Source organism: Schistocerca serialis, chromosome 7 (assembly GCF_023864345.2).
Source record: "Schistocerca serialis cubense isolate TAMUIC-IGC-003099 chromosome 7, iqSchSeri2.2, whole genome shotgun sequence".
In the NCBI taxonomy this organism is placed as follows: domain Eukaryota; kingdom Metazoa; phylum Arthropoda; class Insecta; order Orthoptera; family Acrididae; genus Schistocerca; species Schistocerca serialis.
The window spans coordinates 197,178,612-197,198,027 of NC_064644.1; the positions used below are offsets into that span (position 1 = coordinate 197,178,612).

The following is a 19,416-nucleotide window of genomic DNA, read 5'->3' on the forward strand; positions in this document are numbered from 1 at the left end:
CTATAAAGGCTATTGTGGAGGTTGAAAATACCTTCACAAGTGAAGCTAGATTTAACAAGCTTCCTTTAATTTATGTCTACGGTCACAAACTTTTTCTTAAAAGATTACCGGTTTCGGTCTTTAATGACCATCATCAGATCTGCAGCAAAAATGGGGAAAACATAAATACACTCGCAAACTGTATACAACTTAAGAACAATACATAGAACATAATGAAAAGTAGTACTGACAAAATTTACATTTGTGTGCTTTAAATATGAAGATGCATACCTGTTTCATAAAAACAAAGTCCTAATGTACTGTAGCCATGGTAGCATCAAATGTTACATGTGGAATCAGCACAGCATCGTCAAATACGTATAAATAACATCACATGCACGAGTCATGTTGTCAGTAGTACTGCTTTTTAAAACAAGCTGCCGTACAGTAGCCACAAGATGTTTGTGCAGTAAGTTCACCAGATGTCGCTAATGTCGGCATACACTAGTTTTCAATAATTAATTGAAACACCAAAAATAAATTGGGATATAATAGTTGAAGTCTGTGATAAGCTTATAACGTATAAAAGGCATTACAGTAATAAAAAGCAATAAAAAGAAGAACACGACAAAACTAATATTGTTAAAAAGAGGAAGAGTTAAAAAACAGTGGTTGACATGTGCTCTAGTGTCAATATTCTAGATAATGACAGAAAATATTGACCACCGTTGATAGTGTACTGGGTAATATTAAACAACCATAAAACAAATTGCTAAAGGAGCCATAAATGAAAGAAAACATAGTGCTGCACGTAATCAGCGTCCTCTGTTAGCGCTAATGCCAGAATTCCGCGCAGGCGGGAATTGGTTGGAGGAATGTGACCAGCAGAGGGCCCCCTTGTACCCTACGGTACTCCGTTGCAAGAAAAGAATGATAAAATTCCGTAACAGTGGATGATCCACATTATCTGATTAATGTAGTCTATGAAATGAATAGAGAAGGAACAAGAACTTACTAGAGTCATGTGTAGAATGTATGAAAATAAAGTAAATACATGATGCACTCAATACTAGGTGAACTTATCAACACACTTTGTATAACAGAGGCGTGCAGTGATTAGAGTACAACATTGTCAAATAAAGCAAAGTAGGCATGGGGCACAAAGTCATTTTGCCAGTTAAGCTGTTTAGACGGTTTTCCATTTTTTGCTTCAAGCTCCTCTAACAAATTAAGCGCACGGCCTTTTTCCACTCTGTGAAGAATACGCATACAACTCTCAAAGCTCCCTGTGAAATGACCAGTTTCAGATAAATGCTGTCCCAAAACCGTTTTGTTTCGTGGCTGTGAGTGTTGTTTAAACCTTATTTTGAAAGAGCGGACTGTTTAACCGATATAATATTTGTCGCAGTTACTGCAGTCAACCCTGTATACTCCAGAGCCATCAAATTTATCATAGTTCCCTTTCAGTTTATATTTTATTCGTAGTTTTAGGGTGTTATTAACCTGAAAGCCACATCTGACATCAGACTTTTTAAAACATTTTTCTATTTGCAGGGACATTTTGCCGTTAAATTGCATAGGAATGGTTTTCATTCTATCTTTACCGATTGTCTTTTGTGTGTGTGTGTGTGTGTGTGTGTGTGTGTGTGTGGGGCTGGTGTACAAACGTTTCTTTAGCCTACTGTAGGGGCGCATGACGTCATTTATAGAAAAGCCGTTCGCTACCGCGATTTGCTTCAAAATGCTAAGTTCTTTATGTATTTAATTTTCGTCCAAAGGTAGACAAAGAAGCCGGTATTGGGGATGATGGCATGAACTGGCATTGATGATACTGTCTGTATAAGTTTTGGGGTCAAGAATAGTGCTGAGCTAGCGAATGTAATTAAGAATATACAAATACCAAATAATGCGACATTAGCATCCTTGGATGTAAAAAATCTTTACAGTAATGTCCCAGTTAAAGAAACCATTGACATTATTAGATGCAATCTCCTCTCCCCCAACAAGATTAGTACTGCAGAGTGTACAGAACTAATCAAACTCCTAGATTTTGTCTTAGCTTACAATTTTTTTAACTTTAATGACAAAATTTATTATCAAAAGGACGGGCTTGGGATAGGTAATAGCCTAGCTGGCACTTTAGCAGACATTTTTATCAATGATTTAGAACGTAAATTTTTTGCCAGCAATCCACAACTAAAATATAAAACGATTTGTTACAAACAGTATGTCGATGACATTTTATTATTGATAGAAGGGGATACCAGTGAGGTCATCACATTCGCCCAAGCAATAGGTAGCATGCACCCCGAAATAACTTTTACCACTGAAATAGAAGATGGCGCCATTAACTACCTAGATCTCACTATTAATAAAGTTAGTAACAAACATAACTTTTCGATTTTTAGGAAACCAACTTGTGCAGACAGTATCATCAATGCCAGTTCATGCTATCCTCCCCAATACAAAAAAGCTTTCTTCACTTCCATGGTTCACCGGCTCCTTTGTCTACCTTTGGACGAAATCGAAATACATAAAGAATTTTACATTTTAAAGCAAATCGCGGTAGCTAACAGCTTTTCTATAAATGACGTCACGCGCCCCTACAGTAGGCTAAAGAAACGTTTGTACACCAGCCACACACACACACACACACACACACACACACACACAAAAGAGAATCGGTAAAGATAGAATGAAAACCATTCCTATGCAATTTAACGGCAAAATAGCCCTACAAATAGAAAAATGTTTTAAAAAGTCTGATGTCAGATGTGGCTTTCAGGTTAATAACACCCTAAAACTACGAATAAAATATAAACTGAAAGGGAACTATGATAAATTTGATGGCTCTGGAATATACAGGGTTGACTGCAGTAACTGTGACAAATATTATATCGGTTAAACAGTCCGCTCTTTCAAAATAAGGTTTAAACAACACTCACAGCCACGAAACAAAACGGCTTTGGGACAGCATTTATCTGAAACTGGTCATTTCACAGGGAGCTTTGAGAGTTGTATGCGTATTCTTCACAGAGTGGAAAAAGGCCGTGCTCTTAATTTGTTAGAGGAGCTTGAAGCAAAAAATTGAAAACCGTCTAAACAGCTTAACTGGCAAAATGACTTTGTGCCCCATGCCTACTTTGCTTTATTTGACAATGTTGTACTCGAATCACTGCACGCCTCTGTTATATAAAGTGTGTTGATAAGTTCACCTAGTATTGAGTGCATCATGTATTTACTTTATTTTCATACATTCTACACATGACTCTAGTATGTTCTTGTTCCTTCTCTATTCATTTCATAGACTACATTAATTAGATAATGTGGATCATCCACTGTTACGGAATTTTATCATTCTTTTCTTGCAACGGAGTACCGTAGGGTACAAGGGGGCCCTCTGCTGGTCACATTCCTCCAACCAATTCCCGCCTGCGCGGAATTCTGGCATTAGCGCTAACAGAGGGCGCTGATTACGTGCAGCACTATGTTTTCTTTCATTTATGGCTCCTTTAGCAATTTGTTTTATGGTTGTTTAATATTACCCAGTACACTATCAACGGTGGTCAATATTTTCTGTCATTATCTAGAATATTGACACTAGAGCACATGTCAACCACTGTTTTTTAACTCTTCCTCTTTTTAACAATATTAGTTTTGTCGTGTTCTTCTTTTTATTGCTTTTTATTACTGTAATGCCTTTTATACGTTATAAGCTTATCACAGACTTCAACTATTATATCCCAATTTATTTTTGGTGTTTCAATTAATTATTGAAAACTAGTGTATGCCGACATTAGCGACATCTGGTGAACTTACTGCACAAACGTCTTGTGGCTACTGTACGGCAGCTTGTTTTAAACAGCAGTACTACTGACAACATGACTCGTGCATGTGATGTTATTTATACGTATTTGATGATGCTACTGTGGCTACAGTAAATTAGGACTTTGTTTTTATGAAACGGGTATGCATCTTCATATTTAAAGCACACAAATGTAAATTTTGTCAGTATTAGTTTTCATTATGGTCTATGTATTGTTCTTAAGCTGTATACAGCTTGCGAGTGTATTTATGTTTTTCCCATTTTTGCTGCAGATCTGATGATGGTCATTAAAGACCGAAACCAGTAATCTGTTAGCAAAAAGTTTGTGACTATAGACGTAAATTAAAGGAAACTTATTACATATACGGGTCACTGTTTTTTCGCGACGATGTCGCAGCTGTGAAGCTAGATTTGTTAGTCTATATCACTTCACGTATAAAATGTTTGCTATCTTCCACTTGGTGCAAATTCCATTCATAAAAATTAACTCGTCGACTGTGGTCTTCTGGCGAGTAGTGTTGAGTTAATGTGTAATGATATGGATGCAGTTCTTTGTCGTGCAACACGTCAACAATCTGTCTTTGAGATATCTGGACTGCCTTGCAGAGTAATGGATACTTTGCGAAGGTGATTGGTGAGCGGTTTCAAGAATCGCGTCCTGCCATTTTTGTGGCGTTGTCTAGTTCTTGGGCAACCTCTGTCCATTACTTGTGGACAAAGATTATCAGCTTCTAGAAGGTGTTGCTCCAGGTAAACAAAAACATTGTTATTGGGATGTTACCTTTTGAGGATACCATGTGGTATACGCATGAGCAGCAGCAGCAGCTTGGTTATTGGGTTCACCCAGCACCAGCACCTCCCCCCAGGGGACTCGCCACTCTTTGGGTTTTGTTTTCGGCTACCACGGGGCCCCAGCCTTTGCAGCATCTTTTCTCTTCTGTGCTGCATGTGTATCTCTTGCTATTCTTTTTCCCTCCCTTGGGGAACTTGTTTGGGATGTTTTGGGAAATATGTTCTGCATATTCAGTAGCCACACTCTCTCCACTGTTTTTTGTTCCTTTATCCTTTATTTGTTCCCCTTCTCCTACCCTTCCTCCACTTCAGCATTTGAGATTCCTCTTTTTCTTCTTCCTCCCTGTGTTCTACCGAAGGCCAGCCCACGGGTCTGATGTGTAACAGATGACAGGGTAACGCGTAATTCCCAGCTCCAGGCTGACAGATATGGTTTGCCTGTACCTCATAGTACAGGCCAGGTCTAGGGTGGGGTAATTGCCTGAGCTGCTACCTTCCCAAATTGCCGAATGGTCCCTCTGTCAAGTGTTTGGGAGGTGTGACCTGACGTGTAAACGAACACCTAAGGTGGGTGCGCCACCTTCTGAGGGGCCTCCCCAGTTGGAAGGAGCACACCATTGAAGAAGCTGGCAATCATGGGGGGATTTTCTCATAATGAGCCAATCATCTTCTCTACAATCAATATCTACCAAACGTAAACAGAATGAGGCTAACGATTCAAAGACCCTGCCAGGTGCACCATGGTTCCTTGTGGTGTCATGTCCTGAAGGCAGTCAGTCCTTTGCTACATTAAATCTGTTTGTTATTCAGGAAGGTGTTGATGTAATTGCTGGCCCTGTGAAATCCTGCTTTCGTGTATGAGATGGCTTTTGATTTTGTGGACTGCTTCTGATTTTCGAGCACAACTACTTCTTGTAGCTTCTCTCCTCCACTGCTACCCTGTTTGTGTTGAGGCCCATCAAACACTGAATTCCTCCTGTCGTGTTATTCACACGAGGCTGCTTGATGATCTGACTGAGTCAGAAATCCAGACATACCTCTCTGATCCAGGGTGTCATTGCAGTCCGTCGAGTGATGCAAAAGGTAGATGCATCATTATTGCTCATATGCACTCTTTTTCTCACTTTTGATAGAGTGGTGCTTCCATCAAAGATCAAAGCAGGCTATGAAGTTATCACAGTCCGACCATACATTCCGAACCTAATGTGCTGCTACCAGTGTCATCTTTACAACCGCACTCGACTGTCCTGTCGACACCCGGCCAAATGTGTAACCTTGGTAGGGATGCTCATGAGAGTAATTATCTGCCTCTATCTCTGTATCAATTGCAATGGCGATAATGCAGCCTCCTCCTGAGATTGACCCTTGTGCATCTCGATGAGTGGGCTGTCCAGAATTTCGTGGTGAAGGAAAAAATGCCTTCAACTGTTGCTCGCAAGCTGTTGGCTAGTTGGAAACCCTGAGTTTTACCATCCAGCAGTTACAGTACTGTTCTTGCTACATCTCACTCCATGAAGGACATGGCCATGCAGACATGTGTCCTCAAATTCAGCACTGTGGTTATGAAATCTCCCAGTGTTATGGTAGCATCCCCGTCTCCTCCTCCAGCTGTGCAGCAAGGGATCAAACTTTCGCCTCATGGGGCAAAGTCACCTGCTACACAACTAGCAGGCCGGAAAGGACAGAAGCAATACTTTTGCGAAGACTTTGTGCACCCCTTCAGCCAACAAACATCTTGAGTTTTCCTGTGCCAACCAGAAAGGCTCCTAGAAGTCCTACAAAAGCAAATTATCTTCTCCTTCCCTAATCGAAGACCATCTTCAATGGTGTCGCCACGTGATAACCTTGCCCAGCTGATCTCCATGTTGCCAGTGTGCACCACCAACAGTTTTTCTGCCTGGGACTCAGCAGATAGGGAGAGAGAGAATGCCGACACCTCTGTAGATCTCGTGGAGCAGGATCCTCCAGCCTCTGGACCCTGTAGCAGTGAGTCTTCGAAGGCTGGCACTTGGCAGCTGCCGAGGTGACACCTCTTCATTTTGTACCCCCTCCCCGTTCCTCATTATGATTCTCCTCCAGTGGATCATTCGCGGCCTTCAATCCCAGAAAGAGAACTTGTGGTTGCTCTTAGAATCACAGCATGCGCTTGTTCTCTGCCTCCAGGAAACAAAATTTCATCCTCACAATCGCTTTGAGCTCTTGCGTTTCTTCTCGGTGTGCTTTGACCTTCCCCCGCGAGGACGGCATTCCATCTAATGGGGGAGTCATGCTGCTCATCTAGAATTACATTCATTGTCACCCCCATCTCCCTGACTACCCGGCTTCAAGCTTTTGCATTCCGCCTTTTCCTTCCTCACTTGACATTTTCCCTTTCTACTATTTACAGCCCTCTGTCATTCATTGTCAGCAGGGCAGACTTCCTTCAGCTTATTGGGCAACTCCCTCACCTCTTCTGCTGCTCGGTTCTTTAATGTGCACCATCCCCTTTGGGCTTGCCCAGAACCTGTCAGAGAGGTGCCCTCGTGGCTGACCTTTTCAGTCACCTTAACATGGGAGAACCCATGTCCCTTTCAGACTCCACTCACACCTATTCACTTTTGGACCTCTCCTTCTGCACTGCCCAGCTTGCCTATCATCTCAAGTGATCCGTTCTCTCTGACTCGTACTCAAGCAACCATTTCCCATGTGCTATCAGATTGCAGACTCCTACCCCACCTATGTGCACACCTAAGTGGCAGCTTTCTAAGGCCAACTGGAGGCTTTACCTGTCCCTGGCGACCTTCAATGAATTGCAGTTGCTATGACCAGATAGAATATCTTACAAATATTATCCTTATCGCCTTAGAATGTTCCATCCATCACACTTCCTCCTTGCCCTGCTGTGTCCCAGTCCGTTATTAAACTTATGCGTGCTGCGACGCAAATCACACATGGAGACGTGCTCTCCACATTTATGACCATCATCCTACGATGGCCACCTGTATTTGTTACAAACAGTTGCAGGCACAGTGTCTTTGCATTCTTTGGGATAGGAGAAAAGCTAGCTGGTTTTCCTTTACTATTTGTTTTAACAGTTCCACACCATTTTCCGTCATGTGGGCCAGCCTCCAAGAGCTCTCAGGGTCCAAGGTTCATCCCCGAATTTCTACCCTACTGCTATCTCCAACACCTTGGGCTGCTATTTTGTGGAGATATTGAGCTCCACTCACTGTCACCCGCTTTCCTCCATCAGAAATGAGTGGAGGAGGCTCAGGCGATATCCTTCTCTTCAGAATTTGTGAGTGCTACAATGATGCCTTTACTATGAGGGAGCTAGATCTTGCTCTCACTCCATCCCGATCCTCCGGCGTAGGGCCGGACAATGTTCACATTCAGATGTTGCAGAACCTTTCTCTTGCGGACAAACACTTTCTCCTTCATATGTGCAGTTGCATCTGGCAGAGGGTATGTTTCCCACATGCTGCCGTGAAGCCACTGTCATACCAATACCTAAGCCCAACAAGGACAAACACCTCCCGTCTAGTTATCACCCCATTTATCTCGTCGTCTTTATGTGCAAGGTGATGGAACGTGTGACTCATGCCCGGCTGGTATGGTGGCTCGAGTCTTGCAGTTTACTAACCACTGCACAGTATGGATTTCAAGTGCACCGTTGTGCGGTTGACCGTCTTGTTTGTCAACTCAGGTGTCATGAATGTGTTTCTTTGGGAATATCAGACTGTGGCCATGTTTTTCGATTTGGAGAAAGCCTACAACACCTGCAGGGGGACTGGTATCCTTACTCTCTACATGTGGGGCTTCCATGGCCACATGCCCTGTTTCCTTCAGGAATTCTCAAAATACTGAGTTTTCAAAGGTACATGTGGGTTCTGACTTGTTGAACACCTTTATCCTGGAAAACGGTGCGCCTCGGGGTTCCGTCCTGAGCGTCATCCTCTTTGCTGTCGCCCTTAGTCCTATTCTGGCCTGTCTCCCACTGGGCATCTCTGGCTCCCCTTTTGTTGACAGTTTTGCCATCTGTTGCAGTTCTTCACGAAGTTGTCTCCTTGAGCAACATCATCAGTTATGCTTCAATTGTCTTCACTCATGGAGCATCGACAATGGCTTCCGCTTTTCCACTGCCAAAACAATTTGTATGAATTTTTGGCAGTGCTGTTGGTTACACTGCCTTTATATCTTGCACCTGTTACTCTTCTGTTCATTGAAAGTGTAAAATTCCTGGGGCTCATGATTGATAGGAAAATTTCTTGGTCCTCTGACGTGTCTTACCTGTCCGCCTGCTGTATGCGGTTCCTCATGTTCTGTGTGTCCTCAGTGGCACTTCCTGGATAGCAGATTGGACAACCCTCCTCTTTTTGTATCAGTCCTTGTGTCTATCGACCTGCCAGCGCTTTTGTTCGGTAAGTCACCTCATCTTTGTTTTTATATATAATTTTTCCCACGTGGAATGTTTCCTTCCATTATATTGATATCACAAAACTAGATTATGAGTGTTTTGTTTATGATCTGCACATCTGTCCCTCTTATGCTGTCTCGATAATATCCACCATCGTGGCATCCATTTGGCCATTGGCACCTTTTACACTAGCCCAATTGAGAGTCTGTATACTGAAGCAACCGAACTACCACTGTCATGTCATGGTGACTTTCTCCTCAGCAGATATGCATGCAATTTGTCTGCCATGCTGGGCCACCCATCCTACACCACCTTCTTTGGTGATTTCTTTGCTTACCAGTATCAGGCGCATCTGACTTCTCTGTTACCTCCTGGAGTTCGCTTTCGGCTCTTGCTTCAGGAGCTCTCACTTTATGCTACCTGCACTTTCCCAATGGGCGTGAACCCTTCACCACCTTTGCCTCAGTGTGCTGTACAGCATCCATCCCTTATTACAACGTATACAGGAAAGCTGCCACTTGCTCACTCTTGATGGAGCCACTGTGATATTTATGTCGGTTCCTGATCACATCAGTCTTGCAGGAAACGAAGGTGCTGATGCTGCTGCCAAGGCTGCAGCCCTCGTACCTTGGCCCGCTAATTCTTCCGTTCCCTCCAATGATACCTGTGTTGCTGTCTGTCAGCAGGTGGTGTTACTTTGGCATCACTACTGGTCTTCCTTTTATGAGAACAAACTCTGGGCAATTAAGCCTCTCCCATCAGCTTGGACGACCTCCTCTCGGCCCTCTCGCCTCGAGATCAGTTCATCTAGGTAGTGTATTGGGCACTGTGTCTTCAGCCATTGCCATTTGTTAAGTGGTGCTCCCCCACCACTATGTTCTCATTGCCCTCAACAGTTTGCCATTTCCTAATGGAATGCCCTTTTTTTTAACCACTTATGTTTTCATTTGTGTTTGGCATCTGAGTTGCCGGCCATTTTAGCCTACGATATGTGGGTTGTCAATAGCATTTTACTTTTTATCTGTCGTAGCAATATGCTGAAGGACATTTAATCGTTAGTTCATGACCTCCGTTTCTCTATGGCATATTTTATGGACCTTTCTCCAAGTCCCTTTATATAGCTGTCTTTCCTTCCGTCGCTTGGGGTTAACGAGTAGTCATTTTTAACGCCTTTCCTTTTTTCCTTAGTGTTCTACAGTTCTGACATGGGCGCAAATGACACTAGTTGTTTTCGTGCACAAAAAACAAAACAAAACAAAACTCAAAGCATAGTGGCATATTCATCATTTGTGTACTCCATCAGGAAGCTACCCTATATGAACTTGACAGGACCAGTTATGGTTGTGCACTATGTGATTAATAGACATGCATTCAGTTTAATGGAGCCCACTGTCATGTGGTAGGCTATTGTCATGTGACAAAATGATGTCATGTTTTTTTAAACAATGAGAACTAGGGAATGGGTGGCTAAAAATTAATGGAAGAACCTGATGAGGATTCGAACCATAGGTTTGTGGTGGATGTAGGTTTGGGGTTTGACATCCCAGCAGTTTATTCAGTGAGCTGCGATGGCAAGTATGGTAGTGTGGGGTGATACATGTTCCTCTGTACATTCTGATACATTGCATGATGTGACAGTGGTGCTAGTTTCTTATCTTCATACATGTGTTTCCAAAATGCACTTAATCTGATTTTGCTAGATAAACTTTTGTCTTGAATCTGGATGTGGAATTGCATGCTGACCTCCAAGTGTGGCATTTTTTTCTGTACACTGTATATGAAATAATGACTCCACCTTTGCTGGTTAATGCTAGTTTATTCTGTCAAGCGCAACATGTTTTGGGTGTTACGTGGTTTTTCAAGCACATTTGCTGAAACAAGAGGACATATGTAATGCGATGGTCTGAGCCGTTTCCAGTACTGACAGTTATCAGTTGAACACCAATCATGAAGTACATAAGGCAGTCACCCATATCTTCATACAGCATTTGTTAATTTTTAGTATAATCAAACGTCATAGAGTTAAATTTCAAAGCTTTTTGCAAAGTAGCTGTCGAACTCCATCTGCTAATGTGACTATTGCTGGTTTGTTACACAGCCTGATGCCTGTGTCGCCATATTGTTGAGAAAAAGATACAGTCTTAGTTAGAATAATATGAATGTCGAACTGTATAAGAAATAAAACAATTCCGTAGGCTTGTGAGTGTTACAAAATTCCTCATTCCATACATGACATTTGGGCTTTCAACAGTTATCGTTACTGCCATCTACGGTAGATAGAGCTTCTGGTCTGTGATACTATCTAATATATTGATCATACTTCCTTGTAATAACCTCACAGTGAAAGAAATTCACTTGCAGCAGTTCGTGAATCTCACTAGATGTCCATCCCAACATTACTTTAACGTGCAAAAAAAGACAGAAATGGTGAACTGCCCCTGAAAGTGCTACTCAAGTGGAAAATATATTGTTAATTCGGTCACTTTATGGGAAATCATTCCACACCAGTTGGTACATGTGCATGACTGGTTTTCATCATCTTGCCTCTAAATAGAAGTCTGTTACTGTTCAATCCAAACCCTACACTGTCTCTGTGAATGCTTTACAAAACACCTTCATCAAAAGCAGAACTTCATTTCATCAGTAGTGAAGTAATACTTCAAACCTATCTGGCTTGTATTTTGAAGGTTTCTGCCGTGAGAAAAATACAGAGTATTTCTCAAGTTTTTCATAATGAACTCCTTCAGCTAATTTGCTTGCTCTTGAACAACTAGCCCTTGTTTGCGGGTGAATAACTGAAGACCTTAGTAAACTGGAAGACTGTGTCAAGTTTTTGGTTTCTAAAGAATGCCCAGAATCATTACACCTTGGCTTTCAATCAAGTACTGGAAAAGGCATGGCTGTCAAGTGCACCGCTGAAAAGTTTTAGTATTTTAGACCCCAAAGAACGAATAATGAGGAGAAGCTGCAGTGACATGTTAAAGTTTGCAAAAATGATGGAATTTGATGGCTGGCCATGATTACTTACTTGACTAGTGGAAGGTTCTACAGTTTGAGAAAGATGACCCAGTTACAGATAACACAGGTATTGACAATTAACTGGCTGGAGCACACCTCAAAAAAAGACTCATCATCTATAGACTTAAAGTATCCATATGTTTCAAAACTTGTTAAAGTTTCTATTACATTGTCCGATGGAGATGCAGACACAGAGAGAAAATGTTCCATTTTGAAGCACACATTAGGATAAGATACCGAATATGTTAATAAGTTTGTATGAAGGGAAGAAAATGGCCATACTCCATCCAGCGTCATAATAAAGAAGTTTATTATGGTCTTAATCGGTCTTTTTGGTAAGCAATTATCAAAAATGAACAGTTAATTTGTGCCATGTGTGTTTATCGAAGTAATTTTTCACCTTTTAACTATATTTTAAAAATATTTTATCACCTTATAATCACATTTTTCAAACATTTTGTCACCTTTCTTGCCTTTTTCAAGTCCTGCCATGGCTCTTAAGCCTGTTATCGGTTACTTTGCCATCAATGCAATAAAAAATGTTCATTCTTAGCAATTTTCTAAATCAGAACTCTTTAATACCTGCAAAATCTGTCATGCCAATCATTTATGTAGAGGGTTCAGTACAGTGGTACACACAGACTTTAGATACTGCTGTACTATACTTTCCTTTGTAAAAAGTCAGTGGAGTTTATAACTTTTCTCCCACCTTTTGCTGGTAAATAAAGGAGGGAGTTTACTGTTGTGGATAAATGATAGTTTTTGGGCTCAGCCCATGACAATAGAACATCTCCGTTTTTGACATCCTGCTTATAGCCCAATATGATACCTTGCCTATTAAAATCATCAATGACAATAGATATCGGTTTCTATTAAAAGTTTCCTGGTGGAGCGAAACTCAACTCTTGAAAATAGATGTGGCTGTAATGTTGTCTTATGTCACAGAATAAGAATTTTAATTTAACAAACTCAACTTATAAAAGCTATTAGTTCCATTGAAAACACTACTGTTGTAAAATAAGATTTTATTGAGTTTAATAAGCTACAATTGATCTCCTTACAGTTACATGGGAGTGTGGTGAGAGACCTTACATTTCTGCATACCTCTTGGCCATGGGTGCGTGGCCAGCAAAGTGCCCTGGTGACTGCTGCTGCAGAGGGTACCATCAAGGTGTCAACACTTGATGGGCGAGTGCTACATTCATATCAGGCAGGACACAGAGTAAATTCTGTGAGTCCTACACCAGAACCTTTCAACCTTGCTGCTGAAGATGGCTTTTACAGTAAGTTACTGATTGTAAAATAATGAAATGTATTAGATGTAGGAATCTGCAGCTGCTAGAAAACAGTAATTGGAAGCAAAGCTGTCCATTTATCCAACATTTCCGGTGTGCTTGATGATCTGTAGGTTGATGCATTTGGACTTTGTGCAGTCAGTGATACAAAATTCATTATATCATAATGCTATTAATTCATAATAAATGAGGTGACTCTCGTAAGAGTCGTCAGGTGCAGTTTCTGTGGCGTTTCTGCAGATATTTGCAATTTAATGTTTGCAGTGTGGAGCTTGAGTCAGACCAGACAAATACTTCTCATTATGTCTTTCATGTGACACCCATTGTTGATGGAAAGTGATGGTTTGTTCCCTGTTAAAAAAAATTATTTTTATAGTGAAATTTTATGTGGCCATTCATTGATTTGTATTAACAAGGGCAATTAAACATGAAGAATAACAACTACTGCAGCAGTAACAGAACCACCCTGGCCTGCACTTGCTGCTACCAGCATGCAGCAGCGCTGTTCAATCACTGCCAGAGTACTAGTTAATATTTGTGTTTCACGTTACCTTTTAATTCACATCGATAAAGAAATATCGCACTAGACTAATTTGGGACATTTCTATACAATTGGAAGGTAAAACCCTGCTTTAAAAATAGTTTTGTTTGTAATGGGAAGCAAACTGACTCTTTCTGCCAACACTGGGCATTGTGTGAAAGATGTGAAAAGCACTATTTGGACTGACTCTAGCTACACATCACAAAAATGAAATTCCAGATATCTGCTGAAATGCCAGAGAAAATGCGCCAGACGACTCTTAGGAGAAACAACCCGTATAATGTATATGTTTTGTATGTTAAATGATCTCCAAGCAAAGTGTCTTTTTATTCCCAATTTTTAGTGAATCCTCACTTTGTCTGTTCCTTTCTTTCTCTGTTTCACACATGATAATAAAAAACTGGTCAGAGACTCACTAATGTAATAGCGCAGTGCTGTCCTTTAAAATATTCATTTAGGTTGTTATTTATAACTTTCATTCATTGACAGAGGGCATTTTGTTACTTTTTATTTGAAAGAAGTTCTTTCTGGTTCTTGCTTTTCTTTTAAACGTCTTGCAAGTCATAGAAGTTCAATTTCAAGTTTATATGTTGATTTTTTTTCCTTCCTCTTCTTCTGTTGTGTGTGTAGAGCTGGGATCCAAAATGGGTTCCTTCTCCTTGAAATGTGCCTTAAACATAACAATGAAAGGTTCCTCAGTGAGTGACTTAACAAAATATTGCGAATAATATTAGGCTTTTAGTAAATTAATAACCACATCAAGAATGCACTTTCCAATGATGGTGGGCAAAATACCTGTTTTGAAAGCATTGTAAGTTGCAGATAAATTGATAGTTCTGAAAATGAATGCAATGAACAGTTAAATGCACCACTGTCAAAAATATGGGACTGCATCAAGCCTGTATGTTACATGTTGTCATTGTTCAGTGCTTTATGACCAATCAGTTGAGAACAAATCTTACACAGAATATTATGTAGAACCAAGAGAAACCATCCTTACATTAATCTCAGAGGGCTTAACAATAGAACACGAATAGTGTTTGGTCATTCCATCATCAGACAATCCGCTTCCAACTTCACACTGAGGATCACTGAATATCATACAAATACAATGAAAATTATATACATGACAGGGAAATGAGGAAGGTAATTGATTTTGCAGTAATTATAAGTGATTAAGTATAATGAACATTTCAATTATTTCTGTCAAACAGTGGTACATTGAAACTTCCATCTGTTCACTCAGAGCTCATGTAGAAGGAAGATGAAAATTTAAGATAAAGTAGATGAAGATCATTCTATTCATTTGTTATCAATGACATAACGTGAAAGTTGTATGGCATTTCAGATACTTCTCTCTTATCATAGGGTTTCTTTGATTATAAAATTAAAAAATAAGAATTTATATGTTTTTGCTTATATCATTTCATATAAAATATCTTCACGTAAATACACTTAGGAATTCAGTATCACTTTCTCACAGACAAAATATTGTTTAGAGGTCACATAAAAGGATAACGCTTCATCTTGCAACCTTTCCCCCTCTTGCCCTGGGTAAATGACTTCTTAGTTCAGAAAGCCACTTTCTTTTTTACGGGTGTGTCTTTATAGTCTACAATGTGGTAAGCAAACTAGTATTCAAAAATGAAACATAATTTGTTTTCTGGTTGTGGATAGAGTCATACAACAAAGCTAAACTTAATTACAAGATGTTTGACATACAGTGTTATCCAAACAAGTAAAAATGCTAACAGCTCAGATATATGTCAAAATGTCTTAAAACTGGTAGACCTCTTCCACACCAACAAAACAATGAATAAGATTTGAAGCCACAAAGCATTGCCAGCAACATGTGATGCTTGTTATGAAGTGTTTCAATAGCTTCTTAAGAACTGATTCCAATCCCGAGAAAGAGCTATGTAGAAATTTGAAGAATCCTTGGCGGTAACTGACAAGCTGTAACTTGTTCTTCCATTCCACATAGCACCCAACACAAGTTTTGTAGAATTCAGGAACCTTACTGGCCAGTCAATTCCATGGAGATCGTCACCTTTGTGCAAATTATACACCAGAGCTCCATAATGGACATAGCATGTGCATGGACATTGTGACCCATGAAGAGAAAATGTGGACAAAGCACACCTCTGAAAAGTCATACGTGTTTGCAGTATCATGTATCCATCATGTGGGTGTACCATTGGACTTCATTTGAGCAGCAGTGTGAATATAGCATGGAAATGTGTTGCAATCTTTGTATTCACAGTATTTATTTTTAGCCTAATTATTAGTATGAACATACAGCTGAGTCACATTGTGATGTTGCAGTGGGTGTAGATAGTTATATAAGTTTCTGAAAGAGATCTGCCTGAAGCTGATTTATGGCTGGATGTTAGACTTTCTTTTACCATGGTGAATGTGCAGTGGTGCAACTTGAATGCATTTGGCATTGTGTCAGCTAGCAGTACCTTTTTGACACTTGTCCAGGAACTAGTGCAGTTGAACATATACAAAGAAAAGAATTTCTCCCAGTTCGGAAGGCACACATTTGCATTTAATGACATTCCAATGTTTGCTTTGTTCCCTATCATAACTTACGATACCTTCACCAAGTAACTATTTCACTCATATAATTTTATGTGAGTAATTTGAACATTTGTTTTTTTGAATGCTTGGGCTAGTTTTCATACATGTTTGCTGATTAACCATTCAGGGTTTAGCATTTATTACACAAAATATATATATTTTGTAGCAGATGAATTTTTAATGTGTATTTAAATGTAATTGTAAAATATTTCTTTACGATTTTGTAGGTGTGATAATGACAGGCGGCGATGTAGTTTCTGCATATGTGCCTGATGCAGGTATTCAAGAAATTTTAAAAGAACATAAAGACCAACAAATTTGGAAACTCAGGTAATATTTTATTATATGCAGCCATTTAATTGAATCCTCCTACACGTACTACTTGATTTTTTTTAACTGTTGGTCTCCCAGTGAATCAGAGCTATATGTATTCTGAAACAAATTTTGTTTTTATGAATGGCAGGCTCCATGTGGTTTCCAAGTTGTGCAGGCACCGTAAACCATAAAATTACCAAATAAGCAGCAACCACTCGCAAAATCACGTTTTATTTATTCACAGCCAAGCTGTTAATCAGTTGAAATCAATTTGCAAAAGTGAATAAATAAAACATGATTTTGCGACTGGTTGCTGCTTATTTGGTAATTTTAAATTTTCTCTCTCTCTCTCTCTCTCTCTCTCACACACACACACACACACACACACACACACACACACACACACACACAACATTCCTCCTTACACAAAGGGCTCAATGTTATATGCTTTAAGAATGATCTGTTGCAATTGGGAGAATTCTGTTAATTCCCCTATAAGGTGTATACATACTATGTGATTGTTTATGTATATCAAGACCTTTAATTAGTCCAGTTATGATTTGTATAATTTGGCATTCATACATAAAGAACAGTGATAGCTCAATTTTTATTGGCCCCTGTAACTGTGCTGTTAAATTCTACACACCTAAAAATAGTTACGAAATTGTACTGGAGTAAGTGAAAAAAGAAGCTGCAGTGAACTCAGAAGTTATTGTAGACATCACAGTTCTACATTAGGAGCAATTCTGTGGAGGTGCTCTGCCCTTGCCTATGTCCAACCTCGGGATGGCCACACCCAACATCTGTCAGAGCCCTGATTGAAAAAAACTATGATCTAAAATTTAAAGTGCGTATAATTTTAACTTTCCAGTGGCAGAACGACAATAAAATGCAATGAATGTGATTTTTGATGTTCTGATGAGACAGATATTTTCGAAGATGTGGATAAGTGGTCACTTCTGAGAATCATTTTGCAGAAAATATGATAGTAATGCTCATCTATTTGGAAATTCTGAAATTGAAATTAAAGTGCATATAACTTTAACTTTACAGTGGCAGAACATGAGGGTCATTCAAAAACTGATTCCTCCCATTTAAGAGATGTGATCAAAAGGTAAAGGAAATTTTTGTTTATCTTAAAGAATCTTTATTTATTCATCAGTATCAACCTTGCCCCTCCAAAGTTATCCCTCTCAGATATAATACACTCACACCAGCACTTTTTCCAATCTTGGAAGCACTTCTGGAACCCACTTTTCATTATGTTCTTCAGTTCTTTCAGTGATTCTGTTTTTACTTCAACAGTGGTGGCAAAATGACATCATTTTAGCATTCTCGTCAGCCTCGGGTATAGAAAGAAATCGCATGGGCCATGTCTGGTGAATATAATGGTTGAGGCAACATAACAGTTTTGTTTTTATGTCACTAATAGAGACAAAATGATGTCATTTCATGGTTCTCTTCAGTCTTGGGAATAGAAAGAGGTGCATGGGGCCATGTCTGGTGAGTATGGTGACTGAGACAACATAACGGTTTTGTTTTTGCCAAAAAATCGTGAACAATCATTGAGGTGTGAGTGGGAGCATTATCATGGTGCAATTTTGATGAGTGATTTTGCCACAGTTTTGGTCATTTTCTTTGGATTGCTTCATGCTAATGGTGCCTATCTTCTGGGTAGTATTCATTATTGAACATACGACCATAAGGCAGGAACTCGTGGTGCACTATCCCATTGAAATGGAAGAAAACAGTGAGAAGTACCTTCACATGTGATGAAACTTGCCTAAATTTTTGGTCTTGACTCTTCAGGCAGTTTCCATTGGGATGAGTGGGTCTTGGTTTTGAGGTCATACCCGTGTACCCATGGTTTGTCATCCGTTATAACCTTCTTTAGAAGTTCTGGGTTGTTGTTGACTTCATTCAGCAATTCCTGAGCAGTGTCTGCGTGACTTCATTTTTGGTCGAAATTGAATGATTTGGAACAGACTTTAATGCTACACTATCTTTGCCCAAAATGTTTGAAAAAATTGTTTAGCGTGAGCCAAAGCATACGCTGATATCATCAGCAACCTTTTTGATGTTGATTCAGGGTTTTCCAGAACTGTTTTATTTACGTCTGCCACCTTGTCGTCAGTAAATGATGTGCTAGTGTGTTGGGGGTAGTCTTTGTCTTCTACGCCTTCTCAACCCTCCTTGAATCTGTTATACCACTCATAAACTCCCGTCCTACTCATAGTAGATTTTTCAAAAGCCAGAGTCAATGTTTCGAATGCCATGCTGCTCTTTATTCCAATTTTTCAGGCAAATTTATCTTCTAAAGTAAAATTCACCGAGAAGTCAAAAACACATATAACTTTTTTGATTATCAACAATAAACGAAATATTCAAAACAGCTGAAAATGTAAACTTAAACTAGGAAAATGTGTACCAGCAAGGTAAAAAAACTTTTTTTGGAAATCAGATTTATATAGCCTATGGAATTAAACAATTCCCATTATTTTTTGATCACACCTTGTATTTTCATTCAAACTACAACACTAATTCATTACACACTCTTGCTAAGAATGAACAAGAGGCTGGATGCTGTGCTTGAAAAAACCTGAACCAAGTGAGTCTAGTCACTGCCTTACATTTTTAATTACAGTATTTGGGTCCATCTTTCATAGGCGCA

The 19,416-nt window shown here is 39.7% G+C and overlaps 1 protein-coding gene across 7 annotated transcripts in view; it reads left to right on the forward strand.

Moving 5' to 3' along the window:
- LOC126412829 (uncharacterized) overlaps positions 1-19,416 on the forward strand; it is a 120,416-nt gene that overhangs the window by 63,144 nt on the left and 37,856 nt on the right. For all 7 annotated transcript variants that reach the window (XR_007575352.1, XR_007575351.1, XM_050082655.1 and 4 more), the window contains 2 exons: positions 13,075-13,294; positions 16,658-16,760. Coding sequence is in view for 5 of the 7 variants with exons in the window: in XM_050082655.1 (XP_049938612.1) it covers positions 13,075-13,294; positions 16,658-16,760 (323 nt within the window). In the remaining 2 variants the exon portion in view is untranslated. The remainder of the gene's footprint in view (positions 1-13,074; positions 13,295-16,657; positions 16,761-19,416) is intronic.